The 18,415-nt window shown below is 36.4% G+C and overlaps 1 protein-coding gene across 2 annotated transcripts in view; it reads left to right on the top strand.

The window, feature by feature from the left end:
- LOC131034230 (protein DWD HYPERSENSITIVE TO UV-B 1) overlaps positions 1 to 18,415 on the top strand; it is a 138,425-nt gene that overhangs the window by 46,714 nt on the left and 73,296 nt on the right. For both annotated transcript variants that reach the window (XM_057965636.2, XM_057965637.2), the window contains 4 exons: positions 5,765 to 6,021; positions 6,471 to 8,007; positions 8,292 to 8,753; positions 8,851 to 9,045. In XM_057965636.2, coding sequence (XP_057821619.1) covers positions 5,765 to 6,021; positions 6,471 to 8,007; positions 8,292 to 8,753; positions 8,851 to 9,045 — 2,451 coding nt within the window. The remainder of the gene's footprint in view (positions 1 to 5,764; positions 6,022 to 6,470; positions 8,008 to 8,291; positions 8,754 to 8,850; positions 9,046 to 18,415) is intronic.

The following is an 18,415-nucleotide window of genomic DNA, read 5'->3' as shown; positions in this document are numbered from 1 at the left end:
AATGCAGTGATGAACACACATAACTGATTACTTTCAGTTGTTTGATACTCTTGAGGAATTAATCAGTTGGTTGATACTCTTGAGGAATCTTTCCAAAACACTGAGTGAATCTTTCAATGAAATCTCTAATAGATTCATCCTCTTTTGAAAGCAAGAAGTCATGAATCCCTTTTCTTTGGATGATGATGATAGACTTGTAGACTAAGATGAGGATAGCCTTACAGATCAAGACGAATATATTGTGGATGACCTTATCTCAAGAAAACTTAATCACCAAAGCATAAATCATGAAGAGCCCCTAAGCCAAAATCCTCTTAGCACTAGCTCTTCAACATACCTAAACTAAATATCTATTGAGGTGATGAGCATCCCACTAGATTGTTTCTCATTGCAAAACAAAGGTTCCATGGCTAGATAACTTCTAAGAATTGGAGCTAGGCTTACCTTGACCAATAACCTTGAACACCTAGGGAGGGGAAACCTTCCAAATCAATAATCATACATGGCTAGCTAAACTATGAAGTCCTCCATCTATCCACTCCAATCCTATCTATAATCCATCAAATCCTCCATCTAACCCCACCAACCCTAATCCTAGTCCATTAATTCCTCTCACTCCTAATCCTAATCCCTTAATCCCCACAAATCATAAGCCATTACTCATTCATATTAATCCTAAGCCATTTGCCCTCATCTTAGTCCTAATCCCTCATCCCCTTTTGATCCTAATCCACCCAATCATACATCAATCCATGTGGTCTATCATTCCTCAAGTCCACCATCAAACTCTATCAACCATCGTCCATTAAGCCACACATCCATCCCTACAAATCCTAAAAATTTAAACCATCTATCCATTTGTGGTAATTCTAATCCTAATCCATTTATCTCTTTCAATACCCGTCTTAATCTCTTAATCTCCATAAAACATAAGATGTTACCCAATCATACTAATCCTAGGCCATTTATCCCTCTTCATCCTAATCCTAATCCCTAATCCCCTTTTAATCCTAGTCTACCTAATCATTCATCAACTCATGTGGTCAATCATCCCTCATGCCCAACATCAGACCCTATCTATAATGTCCCCAATATAATTAAATAATAAAAATTAAAATACCTTATTGTATGGCCCAAATTTAATAATAAATCTTTCGGGCCCTTTTATTTAATTAGTTTAGTTTTTGTATTGTCGGCCCGTTTGTAACCCTTCGGGAACTTTCCCGGAGCCCATATTTATGGCCGAGTCTGTCATTGTCGTAGGATGCGAATTTGGTATTGTTCTTTATATGTGCGAATTCCAGTTGGAGTTCAGCTTGTCTGTCATTTTGGAGGTGAGAGATCCTCCCTACTTGGCATCCGCAGTTTCAGTGGGAGTTCCTCCTCACCCTATTCTGCTTCTGTTCGGAGTCTGTGTAATCTATTGTAAGATCATTATCAATATAATTTCTCTTGCATGTGCAAATCCTCAGATTATTTCTTCTGGCAAGTGCGAATCTTCATCTAAGTCCCTTGTGCCTGAAATATTAATATTTCATCCCATTACCCTTCTCCTATGCAATATCGAATTGTCTAAGTTTGGAGGACTACGGGTGGGAATCAGCGATCACTGTCATCGTACGACCCAGCATCTCCAACCGTACGATCAGAGTTATACATACCGTATGGTTGCACCACCCTCACTGTACAGCTGACACAAACATTCCATACGCCCTGCACCACCCTCACCGTACGGTTGGCTCAAACACCCGATATGGCCTGCTCCACCCTCACAGTATGGCTGGCCCAAACACCACTATACGGCTAGTGACAACCTCTTGTACGTCCGACACCGTACGCCTCTTAGTTGTTTCCGCATCTGGTAGGGGGGTTTGTGCGCTAACCAATTCAGGTACATTACAATGCCCATCCATTAAGCCATACATCCATCCCTATAAATACTAAAAACTTAAACCATCCATCCATCTATAACAATCCTAATCCTAGTCCATCAACACCTATACATCTGAATACATCTAAGCATCCATCCATCCATAGCAATCCTAATGCTAAAACATCAAATCCTCTTTCAAACTCTATAGAGATCCCTATATATCTAACCATCCATCCATCCATACATGCCAATCCTAATTCTAAAATGTCAAATCTGTCATCGACTCCCATAGATCCTAATCCATCTAACCATCCCTTACCCTCTTTTAATCCTAGTCCATCTACCCAACCATCAATCCCTATCATCCATCATCCATAGGACCCTCCATCCATCCACATTAATCCCAATCTATCAAACTCGATTAATCCATGTCGATCCGTATTCATTGACCCATGAAGCTCATTGTCTAAATCACCCATTCATCAACACTCCTTGAGAAGAAATTTTTCTAGCACAAGAGGGTCCTCCATTTGAAAACCAAAACCAAATCCAAGATGTTCTTGATCAAGTCCACATCTCAAATGAGCAAATGGGAATATTATCTCATTACACAAATTGATCAAGGAGATATCAAACTTAAAAAAAAATGCACCCATGTTGCAAAATGAACATAAAGATCCCTATCCAACATATGATCAAGCTTGTTCACAATCAACTAAAGGTCAAAGTGCTTGCAATCATCCCATTTATTCTTACCAAGCACAATAATCCTATCAATCCCCCATTGAGTGTATCAAAGAGAAAAAATCCTATCACCTTGGACCAATTACCTTCACATAATTTTTTTTTCTTGTAAACGAGAACTTTGAAAATTCAAGTAGCTCCTTGCAATCTAACAATGGATTTGTGTCTTGCTTCCATATTTTAACAAGCATCCTATCACAAATCAAATGTACAAAATGATGAGCTATCAAGGCAAAGGATTAGGCCTTCATGCATAAGGAATCCTTGAACCCATCCACATGTATGCAAAACCAAAGATTTCAAGGCATCGTATAGCAATCTCCTAATAAACAGAATAAGGATGTTACTCCCACAAGCTATAGGCTAACTTCTCCCACCATCGTATTGGATCCTCTTTATTGTTTCCCCAAGGAAACTTCCATCACCAATTCTTTTAATGACCCTGTAATCCCCATTGATAATCCTTTCATCAACCCTATCATTCCTTTCAACAACCTTAACCATCCACCTCCTGAATCCGATAACTAGGATGACAAAATCACACATCAATTGACTTCTTTGTAATGATGAAGCTATTGCTGCCTTCATAGGAGTCTAAGATACTATTACCCTAAAGGATCATAAAACAGGGTTTGAGATTGACTTGGATGCATTAGCATATCCCAAGGAACCCAATCAAATGCCTAAAATCCCCACACCTGAAAAATCTAAATCACAAGCAATCCCATGGCCACAAACCAAAACATCTATTTGGAATCAAAGTCCAATATGCCTCCGTCTGAAATTTCAAATCCTGAAATCTGAAATCCCAATATCCACAAATCCAAAGTTCATTTGAGTTCCAAAATCTACTCTTCAAAATTCCAGGAACTCAAAGTGAAAACCCATGAATTTAAAGCTAGAAGTCAGTGGTTTGCAATCTCAGAAGTCCATAAGGTGGAAATGTACTTGGACCCCAAAATCCATCAGTCTCAAATTTGTGCAATCCAAATGACCAAGCAAAATTTTGACAAGTTGGAACACAAGATTCATGGGGTTCCCAAATCTGGTAATATGGATACCCAACCCAAAATCCAAATTCTCACCATCCAAGAGCATAAAAGTGCATGATCCCCTAACCCAACAAGTCATAGAATTCAAAAATCTAAAAGTCACCATCACCTTTGGCTAAAGAGCTAATACCAAAACCCTACATGGTGTGTGAACTTGTCCTTTGGCTAAAGAGCTAATACCAAAACCCTACATGGTGTGTGAACTTGTTGGTCCTTCCAAAACTTTTTCTTTATGAGAATAGAACTAACACTATGATGAGAATTGGGGGAACTAACCTTAGCTATCTATAGTTGCTATGCTTAGAATGCTACTAGTGCATTATCATCTGATGCATCACCTTGTAGTGGTTATGGGTCCTGTATTTTCCAATGGGCGTCTTTTATGGTTGTTTTTGATATCTATGATGTATTTTATGATACCCTGGCAACATATCAATATTAGAAAATAATAATTTTTTTATTCAGCCCTGTGAAAAGATCATTGTTGAATTGAATGAGTACTGGAGCATTTAATTTGTTTAGAACTTGAATTCCAATTTATGTTTGATATAATACAGCTGCCTTCTGTACCAAGGCAATTGGAGTAGCGTAAGAACTTTTATATGCATCCTCATGGTGTTAAGAAGTCAATACCATAGGGTGTCTTTATTTTAGTTTTTTTATGAAAAGTTATCTATAAAATTTAATCTTGATTTGACCCAAGCTTGATCTTTGGTCTGTTATATAATTCGTGAATTTTCTTCATACTCATTTATTTTACTTTTTAACCTGCAACCCTTATGGGAATAAATTGAGTTATGACACCTGAATTCTTCATATCAAATTCTTTGTTGAATATCAATTATCTTTATGAAATTGGAAGGAGTGGAACCAAATTTGCTTGGAGCTTCTTAGTGTGTCCACTAGCCAACATGCTAAAGCAGGTAATGCATATTTTCTAATGCATCAAATGTTGTTATATGAAGGTAATGAATGGTTGGAATTGTGCTGTGGCATCTTGAACCTGCATATTTCTAATAAATGAAAATTCTTCATACTCCTATTTTATCTCCTGCAAATATTATACTTTTAGGGAAGTAGTTAGCTATGATATTCGGATTCCTTTATCAATTTCTCTGTTCAGTGACACTAGGAGTTTTAAGAACAGGAAGAAAGGACATGACATTTATTTGGATCCTCAAAGTGGCACCCATTAGCAGATGAGCTTATCTAAAATAACTGGATCTATTTTAATTGTGTGTATTTTGTGTGAGTGCACAGTCATATAATTGATTTCTTTAACACATACAAAATGCCACTTGAAACAAAGCTTTGAAACAATGTGATAAACCATGAACAAGAACTGCAAACTTATTAGGAACAAGCTTTAGATGAAAGCTGCATAAAAAAGATTAACAAACTGAATTTTTGGGTTACTTTTTGTGGTCTATCATCGGGCTGAGTGATAATGTTAATAGATTGAAGCTCTATATATAGATCATTCCTAGCACAACATGAGATGGGTACCTATTACAAGCAGAATAGGGAATACAATTTATGTGTAATAAATTTAATAAAAATGTTTTCCCAAGCATTGATTTTTTTCCTTCAAAACATTAATTGGGCTCTTTCTTATCTTTTCCAAAGAAATGAGTTTGATATCAATCATCATTTGTCATTTTATTTCTCATATGACAGATTAGAGAAAGTAGAGGCTTACTAGCTGCAAAGACTAATGACGATTGTCAGTTGTCAAAATTGATAACAGTGGAAAGCTTCGAATTAAGTTCTTTTTAATCATTTTAAAATCTTTATTCTGTAATTGGATGATGCCATTTATATGTTATGATAAAGATTGTTTATGTATTCTGCTATATTTTTACTTGAATCTCTTTGGTGAAATGATCTTTCCAAGAATATCATGGCTGCATGCAGCAGAATAGGAAAGGTCCCTTGCTCATTTAATTTTATGGACCATTGTTCTCTATTTGTGGACAAACACATTTTGTTTGGATTTACTATATAGCTAGATACTATTGCAATACATAGATTTTTATTTTTAAGAATCAGACAAGCTGACATTTATAGCGAACATTTTTTGTGATCTTGCTGCCAGGCCAACCTGCTGAAATCTCTGGATGAAGCATGCATCTTGGAGATAATTATCGACCAACTCACAGATATTGATATTTATCCTTTGACTGAAGCCCTTTTTTTGGTAAATTATTCTGAATTAGATGCAGTAGATGTACTTCACATCTCACCATGTGTGGTATTCAATGGCCAAGACCTCTTGGCTCTCATGCGATCTATTGGGCCAAAACTTCGAACGGTTGATTTAAAAGATGTTTCTCTTGGGAAAGATTCCCTTAGGTGGGTTTCTAAGATGTTTCTTTCATTTTGACTGCAAATTAGATTGCATCCATATCTTACTTTTCTTTCTTGGATCCTGATATATTGTAAGAATGCTTTTCTTGCTGAATTGGTTAATGTTGTTGAATTATTTTTCTCTTTGTTTCTTATTGGTTTATTGGTTTTTGTATGCTACTATCTGATTTCTATTAGTGCTTTAGATGCATTGCTTCAGCTGTATTTTGTTTCAACTGGATAGATGGAAGCTAGTTAATACAATAACATCTTATATTATTTCTTTTGTTTTTTCTATTCTACTTTCTGATTTCAGTTTGTGCTTTATGCTTGTCTTGAGATGGAGGACTTCAGCTGTATTTTCTTTCAACGGGATAGATGTTAATTCAATAACATCATATATTATATTCTTGATGGTTGACATGAAGTTTTAATTTGAACTACTTGGTTTACAGGGATCTTTTGGAAAGAGGTTTGCCATGCCAGCTTTTGAACTTGAGTTCCTGTTGTGTCAGGAAGTTAAATATGTCAGGGCAATTTTTTGCACTTCACACACTGAAGCTGGATTTTAATAATCTTACTAGCTTACCAAAAGATTGCTTTATTTCTATGCCAAAATTAATGAGGCTTTCTATGTGTGAGACTGGAATCACCAATTTCTGGACAACATGTGCTGCATTATCAAGACTACCATCTTTGTTGGAACTCCGTTTTCAGAATTGTTTATGTTGTAATGATACAGGGCAGTGTCCACAATCTTCATCTGAAAAACTCAATTCTCTTGTACATGAAAGTATTGCTTCAAAACCAGGCCTTAAAGCTTGGAGCACGGACTGGTCTCCTATTGATCAGGAGGGTGTTAGATTTCCAGATTCAGAACTTTCTGAAACAGAAGAAGCAAATTTTCATGACATGTTCTCAGATGATGAGTCAGTGGCACGCTACCATTTAGGTCATAGCTCGAATGATAATTCATCAGATGAAAGTGATATTGATTCAAGATTTCACCTAAGAGGGTTGGTTACAGCGGATATTCCAACAGATATTCAGCAGCAGACAATTTTTCTGGGAAATTTGAAAAGAGAGAGAAATGAAATCACACACATGGATTATAACAATGCCAATATCTTGGAGCAACCAACTGAGCATCTAAATACAGAGGAGAGTTTCTTTGAAACAAATGAAGGGTTTTCTATGAGGAATGAAGAACTGATCTTGGTGAGAGATAGGGAAACACCTGGAAGTCTCAATGAACTTTCTCATAATTCATTTGACTGTTGTGTTTCAAAAAATACATTTTATAGTGCAGCTGAGAGAACCATACCAGTTGGGTTAAGTGCAATAAGCACTGGAGAAGGGACTTGTGGTGATGACCTAAATGTTGCATTCCCAGAAATGCCTGTTGCGATTGCAGTCAGACGAGATGCTTCAAGTTCATACCATCCCTCTCCGATTTGTTTTCAGAAACATTATCGAGAATTTATGATAGCCTCATTGCCTGATTTGAAAGTGCTTGATAATGTGCCTATATCTCAGTTGGAGAGGGAAAGAGCACAAACAATATTTTTACAACATTTTGAATTGCTGCCATACAATAGGAGAGATAAAGAGAATGTCACTAAGATTTTAAATGGACGTGAAACTGGGGTGAGTTCTGGAATACAAAGTTCTTCCAAACTAAAACGATTGGGCATGGCCAATGGTAATGCCGTTTCATTTCGTCAATCTATTTGTGCAAGTAAAATGGCGGCATGGCCAGATATTCACCCCATCTCTAAATTGAAAAAAAGCCCTACCGAGATTAATAAAAAGTTTCGGCCCCGGCAATTTGAATATCACCAAATAGATTCTAATTTGATGGTCTTTGGGACTCTGGATGGAGAAGTAGTTGTGATCAACCATGAAAGTGGTAAACTTGTTGGTCACGTTCAGTCGGTTGGAGCAAATCACAGTATTCTTGGGCTGTGTTGGTTCAGCAAGGACCCTACAAAGGTATGCTGGGCTTATCATCAATGATTGAACTAGATTAGTTCCACATTTCACTGTAAAGTTGGGTTTAATTTATGTTCTGAAGTCAAATGAATTTATTGTTGACAGGGAGATTATGTTTCTATAGTTTTAGATTAACTTAATTGAAACATAACTGGGACACTTAATTCACATTTGGAATTCTCTTTACTTTCTTTTACAGATGAGAGAAATTAGTTTTGAAATTTTATTCCTTGCATTAATCTAAATAGTGTTAAGTTGCACTTTTTATCAATTGTTATTTACAGCTTATTGCTGGCTCTGACAATGGCACATTACAATTATATGATGTGAACCGGATGCGTTCAGCACTACTTTCTGGAAGATGTGGTGCAAACAGCAGTAATAGGAACCCTTCTTCATATACATATGAAGAGTTTGAGTCATTAACATCTGTCCATATCAATGCAACAGACAATTATTTTCTTGCTAGTGGCTATTCAAAACATGTTGCTCTGTATGATATTTGCAGTGGGAGACGTTTACAAGTTTTTGAAGATCTTCACGGTGAACATATAAATGTTGTGAAATTTTCTCACCATTCTCCCAACATATTTGCTACTTCATCATTTGACAAGGACATCAAGATGTGGGATTTACGACAGAAGCCAACACATCCTCTGTATACAAATACCAGCACAAAAGGAAATGTGATGGTCTGCTTCTCTCATGATGATCATTATCTTCTTTCTTCAGCTGTGGATAATGAGGTGTGTTTATGATGAATAGAATGGTGATTGTGTTTTTTTTGGCTGGTAATAATGCTTGGAACAAATTACATGGCTAACTCAAACAATGGTTGTGTAGGTTAAGCAACATTTAGCTGTGGATGGGAGGCTACATACCAAATTTGACATTGCATCAACAGGAGGTGTTCAGAACTATACTCGTTCATATTACATGAATGGGAAAGATTATATTATTAGTGGGAGTTGTGAGGAAAATGTTGTTCGTATTTGCTGTGCTCAGACTGGTAGAAGGCTTAGGGATCTTGCCCTTGAGGTATTTTTTGTTTGTTGTGAATATAAAGAAGTTGCTAATCTGGATAGGTACAGTTTCTTTTCTTAATTGCACATTCATTATCAATTTCAAGTGCAAATATTTTGTCTGATGGTATAGTTTTTCAAATTAAATGGATGACCATATGGAAATAGTGCAAGTATGTAAACACAAAAAAATGAAATATTTTTCATAAAATCCACAAGAAACACTATTGGACAACAGGCATGCAATATGAGAGTGTGCAATAAAGAGAATGACATTTAGTCCTAGATGTACTCAAATTTCCATCATTCTTCCACGAGTTCATCATCTAGATATACAATCAAAGGTGCCAGCATTTCCAAATAGGAAGTGCCTAAAGAGTCTTTCCTGAGGTTGATCTTAGAAGGCAGCATAATTATAGTAAATAATTCCAACATCAAGTATTCATTCTAGAAGACATGACAGTAAAGTATACCGTCAATTCAACAAAACAAGAGTAGTAAACACAACTTGAGTTGTATTGTAGTGTTGTGAGCTTTTCACACATCACCCCATTACAAATGGGGACCCCTAATTTTTGCTTTTTAGGGTTCTTAGCCGCCAATCTTTGAGAGTTTGGAGTTCCAGGTTAGTCAAGTAAATCATGCTCAGAACAATGTCTGGAAATCATCAAAGTGTTTAGAAGGCCTGAAGGACAAAAAACACAACTGCTTAGGTTCAATTCTAACACCTTCCTATTTTTGTGGGATTTTTCTTTTTTTCTTTTTTTCTTTTTGGCACTTTGTGACCAATCCGGGAAGCAGCTTTTTCACTTGCTTTTTTGCTTTTTTTAGCTTTTTTGAAAGTTGACATAGGATTGGGTCGCTTAGGTCATGGGCATCAGGGTTCCTATCTTCGAAATAAAAAATTTGTATCTCCAAGTGTAAAAAGAAAAGGAAAATCATCTAGGCTAGGCGTTGATCCAGAAGTTCCAAACAAATATGGCAACGAGCAAGAAAATCCATCAAGTGTCCACAACAGAGAAAAATTTCTATAAATGGAGATGGCCATTTCTCAGGCCAATATGAAATATGCCATGGCAAAGTTGGACGTGTCTTGAGAATGGCAAAGTCCGCCATGCCATATGTTAGAAATGTCCAAACCATGCTCAACTCCACCAAGAAATGGCTTGCCAGTCATGAAGTCTGCCTTGGCATGTGGTAAAAACGTCCAAACCATGGTCAACTCTGCTCGGTACTTAGAAGAAATTGGCATGGTGAATAGCAAGTCCGCCAAGGAAAAGCAAGTAAAACGTCCAACCAAGGGTGAAGTCTGCCAAAGGAAGCAAGGAGAAATGGCTTAAGAAAGGTAAAGCCTGCCTTGATAAAAAATGGCATGAAGCTGATAAAGTCCACCCAACACTTAGAAGAAATTGTCTTGCCAATGCTAAAGTCCACCCTCCACTTGGCATGATAAAGGTAAAGTCCGCTAAGGAAAGAAGCAAGGGAGATGGCATGTAAAAGATCAATTCCGCCATGCCATAAAGAGAAAAATGTCCAACCATTGATGAAGTCCGACATGCCATGTGTGGCAAGTGGTATAATAATCATGAAGTCCGCCCAACTTGAAGCACAATTTGGTCCAACATATGATCAAGTTTGCCAAGAGAAGAGAGAAAATGATATAACAAGGTAGTGAATTTGCCAAAGAAAAATGTGAAATGGCACAACACAAGGCAAAGTCTGCCATGAATGAAGTTTGGCTAGGTTTGGAAAGTAAAACAAAAATCATCCAACACTCAGAGAAATTTCCGAAAATTCAACAGTTAGAAAAATTTTGAACACGAAGAATCAAAAGATTCTATGCCAACACATTCGTCTACATGGATAAAGAGAAGAGATTTTGGTTAAGTATGAAGTGGCGCCATAAGCGAAAATAGAAACTTTTTTTCAAAATTTCTCAAAGAAGATTAAGTTGCCATTTTCGATGAATCTAAGGTAAAATGTGAAGTTGCCGAAATGGTCAAATTTTCCAACCTTATATCAAGTTTAACTTGTCATTTTCACTTCATTTTTTCTCAAGTTTGAAGATTGAAGAGCTCTCTCTCTCCCAAGGTCAAGGAAGAAGGATTTTCAAAGGATAAAGTGAATTTTTAAAGTAAAGGATAGAATTTATCAAGAATTTCCAGAAGTGAAGGCAGATTTTTCAAGGAACCCAGTCAAAAGTATGACTTTAGGTTCAGAATTTGAGTTATTGATTGATTTATTTCTTACTTCTGGACCAAATTTCACAAAAATTGCTGAGTGTTGAGCCATTTTCTTCCATTTTTCAGTCTGATTTTTTTCACAAAAATTTAGCTTTTTGACAGGCTGAAGGTGAAATTCTATGGCAAAAGGGCCAAAATCAGGGTCAATCTTTAAGTTTTCTTGAAAGTAATGTTAATTTTCCATGTTTTCTTACAGGTTGGTGACCACTCAAGGAGGACTCTCGAGAAAAGTCCAGATGAAGTTCGCCAGCAAAGAGTTGCAGCCTAAATCCAAAATCAATTCCAAGTGGAAAAAGGTTGGAGACACCAACCTTGGTCATGTAGACTTCAAGGACTTTAAAAGAAGAATGTATGGGCAGGATGGACTCTTACCCACACCGATTGCTCAACGAATGATGAGAAATGGCCTTGTCCAAGCAGCTGGATTACCACCAACTGTGGAATGCGCTGAGCGGATAGTTGAATGTGCTATTGCGCCGAACGGGAAAGTGTTGGCTTATCTCAGAGAACTAGCCATCCAGGAAGCATTTGGGATCCCAAGTTACAATCGAACTTCATTCAAAACCAAGGAGGAAACCAAGAGAATTTATGAGGACTAGCTCGAGCCTTGCACAACAACTGTCAATAAGTTGTGCTTGGAAAAACCAAGGCCCACCCTCAAAAAGGTGCCAAAGAAGTTGCTTCGCATTGTTTTCAAGGAGGATTATGGGGTCATCATTTTGCTATTGAACAGAGTTATGGGCAGCCCTCAAGGTGCGCCATTTGAAACTTGGATGTACTACTTTATTGACGAGATCACCTCAGGTGTCAAAATGTTCAATTGGTCTCGGGTAATCAGCGACAACCTAGATGAACAACTAAGAAATTTGGAAAGGACAAGGTCCTTTTACATGAGCTCCTACATTATTTACCTACTGGCAAGAAACTACAAATATACAGGGCTGATTTGCAAAGGCATAGTAGGTAATCAAAGCTTATGATTGTTACCCACAATTGCAACTTCACGAAAAATCCCATTTCAAACGGGTGAATGATGCATTTTTAATGTACATCGCTAGGATAATGCAAGGAGGAACCCATCAAAGGCTCACTCAAGAGGCCAAGAGCTTGATAAGAAAGTATGGATCCTAGTTTATCTAGTATCCAAGATTCACATATGTAAGAGTCCAGGGATTTACTAGATGTCCTTATTGGCTAAGTTGCCGGTACGGGTATGGGCACGAGTACGGGTGCGTGGGTACGGTACGCTGGTACGACAATTTTTTTTTGGGGGGGCTGGGTACGCATGGGTACGTCTGTACAAAAAAATGTAAAAATCATAAATATATACATATATACAGTCTAATAGGTAGAAACAAAAATTAAATTTAGAATCCCACATCATCCATATGCTAAACAAAACTTGGACATATCATATATGATTCATATTGATATAACTATAACAAAATTACAAATTTACTATAAGTCTAATCTAATATGAAATATTCATTTGTCAAAACTTTGAATGTTATGATAGATATCGAATTCATTGTTCATTGGTTCAACCGTTCAACAATAAAATAACACAACTAATAATCAGCAATAGCATCATATGGGTCACTAGGAAGATCAAAATCAACATCATCATTGACATTAGATGATGTAGGTAGAGTACTGGAACCACATGCAGCCTCACTACCACTTGCACTAGCAGCAAATTGGCTATCAGACTCCCCAGAAAGTAAAGATTGTGTGGCAGCTGAAAAATCCAAATCAGTTCGCTCTGGATCTACATCCCAAAACTTTGTGCTCCCATCCTTATACTCATTTTGTTTATGAGTAAGAAGGCGCAAGTTTGAATGCACATAAACGAGCTCTTCCGCCTTACTTGCTGCCAGTCGGTTGCGTTTCACTGAGTGGATAAAGGAGTATGTGCTCCAATTTCACTTAGATGAAGAGGAACTAGCAACCTATTGAATAATTGACACAAAGTGAGAGGGTGACAATTATAAAATAGTAAAAAATATAAATTTAGAGAGCAATAAAAATTAAGAAACTTACTTGCGATAAAACTTTGATTGCAAGAGTTTGAAGGTTTGGTGATGTATGGCCATTGAGGTACCACCAAGCATGATAATCCTTTTTATACTTGTCACGGAGAGCGGAAACACTTTGACCATTGGAGGCTACAAAATCAGCAACTCACTTGTCATTAAATCCTCCATTTCAGAATCGGGGAAGAGTTTAGTAAGTGCTGTCCTACACCCTTCACTGACTTTTGAATCTCTATATGGTGGTACCCTTGATGGCTTAGCAAGCATTTCATCACTATAAAATTTGGGAGTCAATGCAAATGCAAGAAGATGTAGTGGGGTGGTCATTTTGTTCCACCGCTCAACACAAATTGATTGAACCTCTTTGAAGAAAGTTTCTTCGGGATCTTGCTCTTTTGCATTGATGATGGCTTTCATTTTCTCAATCATCGAGTCAATGCCATCATATACCTCTCCCAAACATGGGTGATCCATGTCAGTATAACGGATCATATTCATGATGGGCTTAGTGAAACTCAAAAGATATTCCACTCGATCCCACCAAGTGTCATCTAGGATCATGTGCTTTACATTTGTTGCCCTTTCAGTATTGGATTGCCTCCATAGGGACCAACTTTGACTAATTACCATGCTAGCAAGTGGCTGTCGCACCTTCACAAGTCGCCTCAAGACGATTGTGTTGAATGCAAATCGAGTCTCGACAACCTATTCAAAAATTAAAAATAAAAATTAGAATACAAAGAAGACATGATAAAATAAAATAAAATTAAGTAACCATCAAAGTGAAATGTAGATTTTAAAAATTGAAGTGTTTCAATTACCTTTAGCAACTCCAACTGTGAAAATGATTTGAAAATGGCCTGTGACATGTTATGGTTTGTGATGAACATTTGGATCTCTTCAGCCTCAACATAAATTTGTTTGATCCAATGTATTTTCCTGCCTATCTTTTGTAGCATGAGGTTGAGAGAGTGGACAGCACAAGGTGTCCAAAATATGTGTTCAAACCGTGTCTCAATCAACATACTTGCAGCTCTACAATTCTTTGCATTGTCCGTTATTACTTGGACAACATTTTGAGGTCCCACATCCTGAATGCATTGTATAAGGATGTTAGCAATAAATTGTGCAGCCTTCACCTGTCCCTCACAATCCACAGCTTTCAGAAACATTGCCCCTTTAGGGCACACTGCAATTACATTAATTAATGGCCAATTTTCGGTATCCTTCCATCCATCTGAAATGATGGACACCCCTGTTTGTTTCCATGAATTTCTAATGGGAGCCAATGCATTGTCTATGTTTTTTACCTCCTTTGCTAGTAAGGTGCTACGCACCTTCTCATAACTTGACCCTGTGTACCCTTGTGGAGCCTCATTTACCTTTCTCAACATATCCTGCCAATATGTTGATCGTACCACATTAAATGACAAACCGTTTGCATATAGACATCTTCCAACGGATTGATCTGCAATCTCTCTAGCATCATTCTTAAATGCTCTCTCTAATGGTCCCCTGCTTCTCTTCACAATAACAGGTTCTTCACTAATTGGGTCCAAGAATGGGTGGCTCTCTACTACGATATCAGGAAAATCGCTATAAGATGGAGACGTAGGGGGCCTCTTTGATCTACTTCCTCTTCTTGTCAACAAAGGATGGTTTGAGGCACGACCAACTCTTGCATTTGCTTCTCTCTAATATATCCTGTTATTTCTTGAGGTGACATCCCATTTCCATCCTTTCCTAGACATGGTTTGATTCCTTGTTGGGGAATGGCACAAAAATGGGCTTTGACACAATTGTAGGAGCTAGTTTTTCTCAGACTACAGAAGTTGCATATCCATAAAAATGTTCCACCACCTTTTACTTGGTCTATTATTTTGACATATTTCCATAAGGGTGAATTTGGGTCAGTTTTGAAAGTCCGTTGAGGAGTAGAGCTTTGAGGAGTAGAGCTAGTAGTCGTTGCCATTATGATTTCTAGAACAAATTAAAAAATAATTATTAATACTTAATATTAAACAATAGATTATAAATGTTAAAAACTTAAATATATAAAATTAAATTGAATAATTTATTTAAAATGAAAGTGAAATTATTATAATATTAATTATGAAAGTAATAACAACATTTAGATTTTTACAAACTTCTAAATTACACAATAAGTAATTAAAATATACCTATTTAAAATTTTAAAATAAATTAAATAATAAAACTATTTTGCTAGTTAATAATTTATTAATTATTATTATTTTAAATATGAATATTTTAACTTCATATTTAAAATAATAATAATTAATAAATTATTAACTAGCAAAATAGTTTTATTATTTAATTTTAACTTCATATTTAAAATAATAATAATTAATAAATTATTAACTAGCAAAATAGTTTTATTATTTAATTTAACTTCATATTTAAAATAATAATAATTAATAAATTATTAACTAGCAAAATAGTTTTATTATTTAATTTATTTTAAAATTTTAAATAGGTATATTTTAATTACTTATTGTGTAATTTAGAAGTTTGTAAAAATTTAAATGTTGTTATTACTTTCATAATTAATATTATAATAATTTCATTTCATTTTAAATAAATTATTAAATTTAATTTTATATATTTAACATTTAGCAAAATAGTTTTATTATTATAGTTTGAGTTTTGTTTATTTTAATTCACTTAATAGTTTGTTAAATTAAAAGTTAAAACAAACAAACTAATAAAAATTAAAAAATACAATTTTCCATTTTTAATTTTAAATAATAAAAGTTATAAAACTATTTTGCTAGGTTAATAATTAATAAATAGTTTTATAACTTTTATTATTTAAAATTATTAACCTAGCAAAATAGTTTTATAACTTTTATTATTTAAAATTAAAAATGGAAAATTGTATTTTTTAATTTTTATTAGTTTGTTTGTTTTAACTTTTAATTTAACAAACTATTAAGTGAATTAAAATAAACAAATTCAAACTATAATAAAAATTAAAAATTTAACAAACTATAATAAAAATTTAAAATTTAACAAACTATTATAAAAATTTCAAAATTTAATAGACTTCCTACTTGCAAGCTCGAATGAATGGGGGATGGCGGAAGCGAGAAGGAATGGGGGATGGCGTGACACCTCTGTGCCTCCCGTCGTGTCTCTCGTCGCCTCCTCTGTCGTGGCTCCTATCGCGCCTCCTATCGCGCCTCTTGCTGTGCTTTTGTGCCTCCGTTCCTGTGCTTTCGTGCCTCCCGTTGCCTCCTCCTTCAGTCCTTCGTTTTCACTGTGCGTTGGAATGTTTTTTGTTTTTTTTTAACTTTAGGGTTTAAAACTTTAAAATCGCGTGAAAAAAACCTTCGAGATTTGTGCGCGATGCAGATTCGTCAAAGAAACCCTACGGAATCACCACGTCTACACTGGATGTGTCGGGATTCATGTCTAAAAATGCGGATACGTTTTAGGTGCAAAAAAACAGTACCCTGTCCGAATCCACAGGGATTCCAAGTCGAATCCAAATCCGATACGTATTGTATCCGGATTTGGGGGAAAACTGGGAAGTACCGGTAACTTAGCTTATTGGCTTCCAATTTATCCCACCAACAAAACGATCTTGTTTGAAGTTTTGAGGCAATTAGAAACATATGAGAGCTATCTAAGAGCAAAAAAGAAGATTGCCATTTCCTTTCCATTTTTCATTGGAAATATGTTGGAGTCCTGTCTATCGACACAAGCAGCTGAAGGTGTCAGGTTGGAGATGCAGTGGTATCCCTTCATTTTCTACCGATCCAGAGCTAATTTTGACCCACACAATCACATTGGATTGGTGAATGGAGAGAAGTATAGGCATAGAGTGGATCTTGAAGACTTTTGGGCAAATGTTGCGGATGAATTTGATGTCAGGAAAAGACTATGGTCCAGATTACCTATAAGTTTGATCAGAACAACTGAACTTTTCCATGTACCCGACCAGCTAGAGGATGATGGAGAGTAAACTCAGCAACGCTTTGATGAGAATAGGCCTCTTCCTCATGTGAGATGGTCGGAACCAGAGCTCGTAGCTTTAGCCACCTTGATGCGACCAGTTGTCAAGTATTCACTGTTGGCATATGATGATATGATAATAATGTATGTTGTCATTGATGTTAATAAGTTCAGGTCAACTGGTATGACGATTGGAAGAAGTTGTTATTGGTGATCAAGTTGGAGAAACTGGTATGAAGAGAAGTAGTGAACCGGTGTCGGGGTATATGACAAGTGTGACTACCGGTTGGTAGTCTCAACTCTAGGGTTTCCGGTTTAGCAATCTAGCTTGTGCGATGCAACCGATGATATTATGTGATGAGTTAGCTAAGAAATGAGGATGAGATCGAGATGCCACGTCAGTTTTCTGCATGTGAAGAATTTCCTTGAGGATCTTGCATGTGAAGATCGACTGCATTTATTGTCTACCTCGAGAATGAACATTCTTCTTTGCGGTATGAGAAGAAAGCGTGATGGGTTACTGATTTCTATGTGCGGTGAAGAATGGACGATGCAGAATAAACCTAAGATGCTTAGGGTTTGGGGTTTATGCTATCGACCTAATTATTGTCTATAAGGTCGATGATGTTTGTTATTGTAAGTTGTTGGCAAAAGTTGTGTATGTATCCGAGTGATGAGATACTTGCCAGACCAGTGAGTGAAAATTGCAGAGCGTGATTGCAGAGTAGAGGAACTGAAAAGGATCTGCCTTGGCATATAGTGCTGTTATCAGATCAGAGTTTTACCTATTGTCTTCTAACTATTTCAACAAAAGGAAAATCCCTATGTCGGGTAGCTTTAACAGGCTTACTGTAAATCCTCTAACCAGGTGACTCAAGTTCATTGAGTTCTTTAAATCCTCTAGCAAGGTAACCTTTAATAGGGTTTCAACCTTTAACAGGGTATATAGCCATCCCTTAACTGGGTGATCTTTAACACGATCGGTTCCTAGCAGAACCTTATTGTAAAAGTCTTTAACCGGACTAGGCTCCTAACAGAGCGAGCTTCAAAAGAGTTCTAAACAAGCTTGTGGGTATTCATCCCCACCGTGGCTTTTCCCATTTGGGTTTCCACGTGAAAAATCTGTGTCATGAGT

The sequence above is a fragment of the Cryptomeria japonica genome, chromosome 3, assembly GCF_030272615.1.
Source record: "Cryptomeria japonica chromosome 3, Sugi_1.0, whole genome shotgun sequence".
In the NCBI taxonomy this organism is placed as follows: Eukaryota; Viridiplantae; Streptophyta; class Pinopsida; order Cupressales; family Cupressaceae; genus Cryptomeria; species Cryptomeria japonica.
Note: the sequence above shows the minus strand (reverse complement) of the source record. Positions and strands in the feature narration are given on the sequence as shown.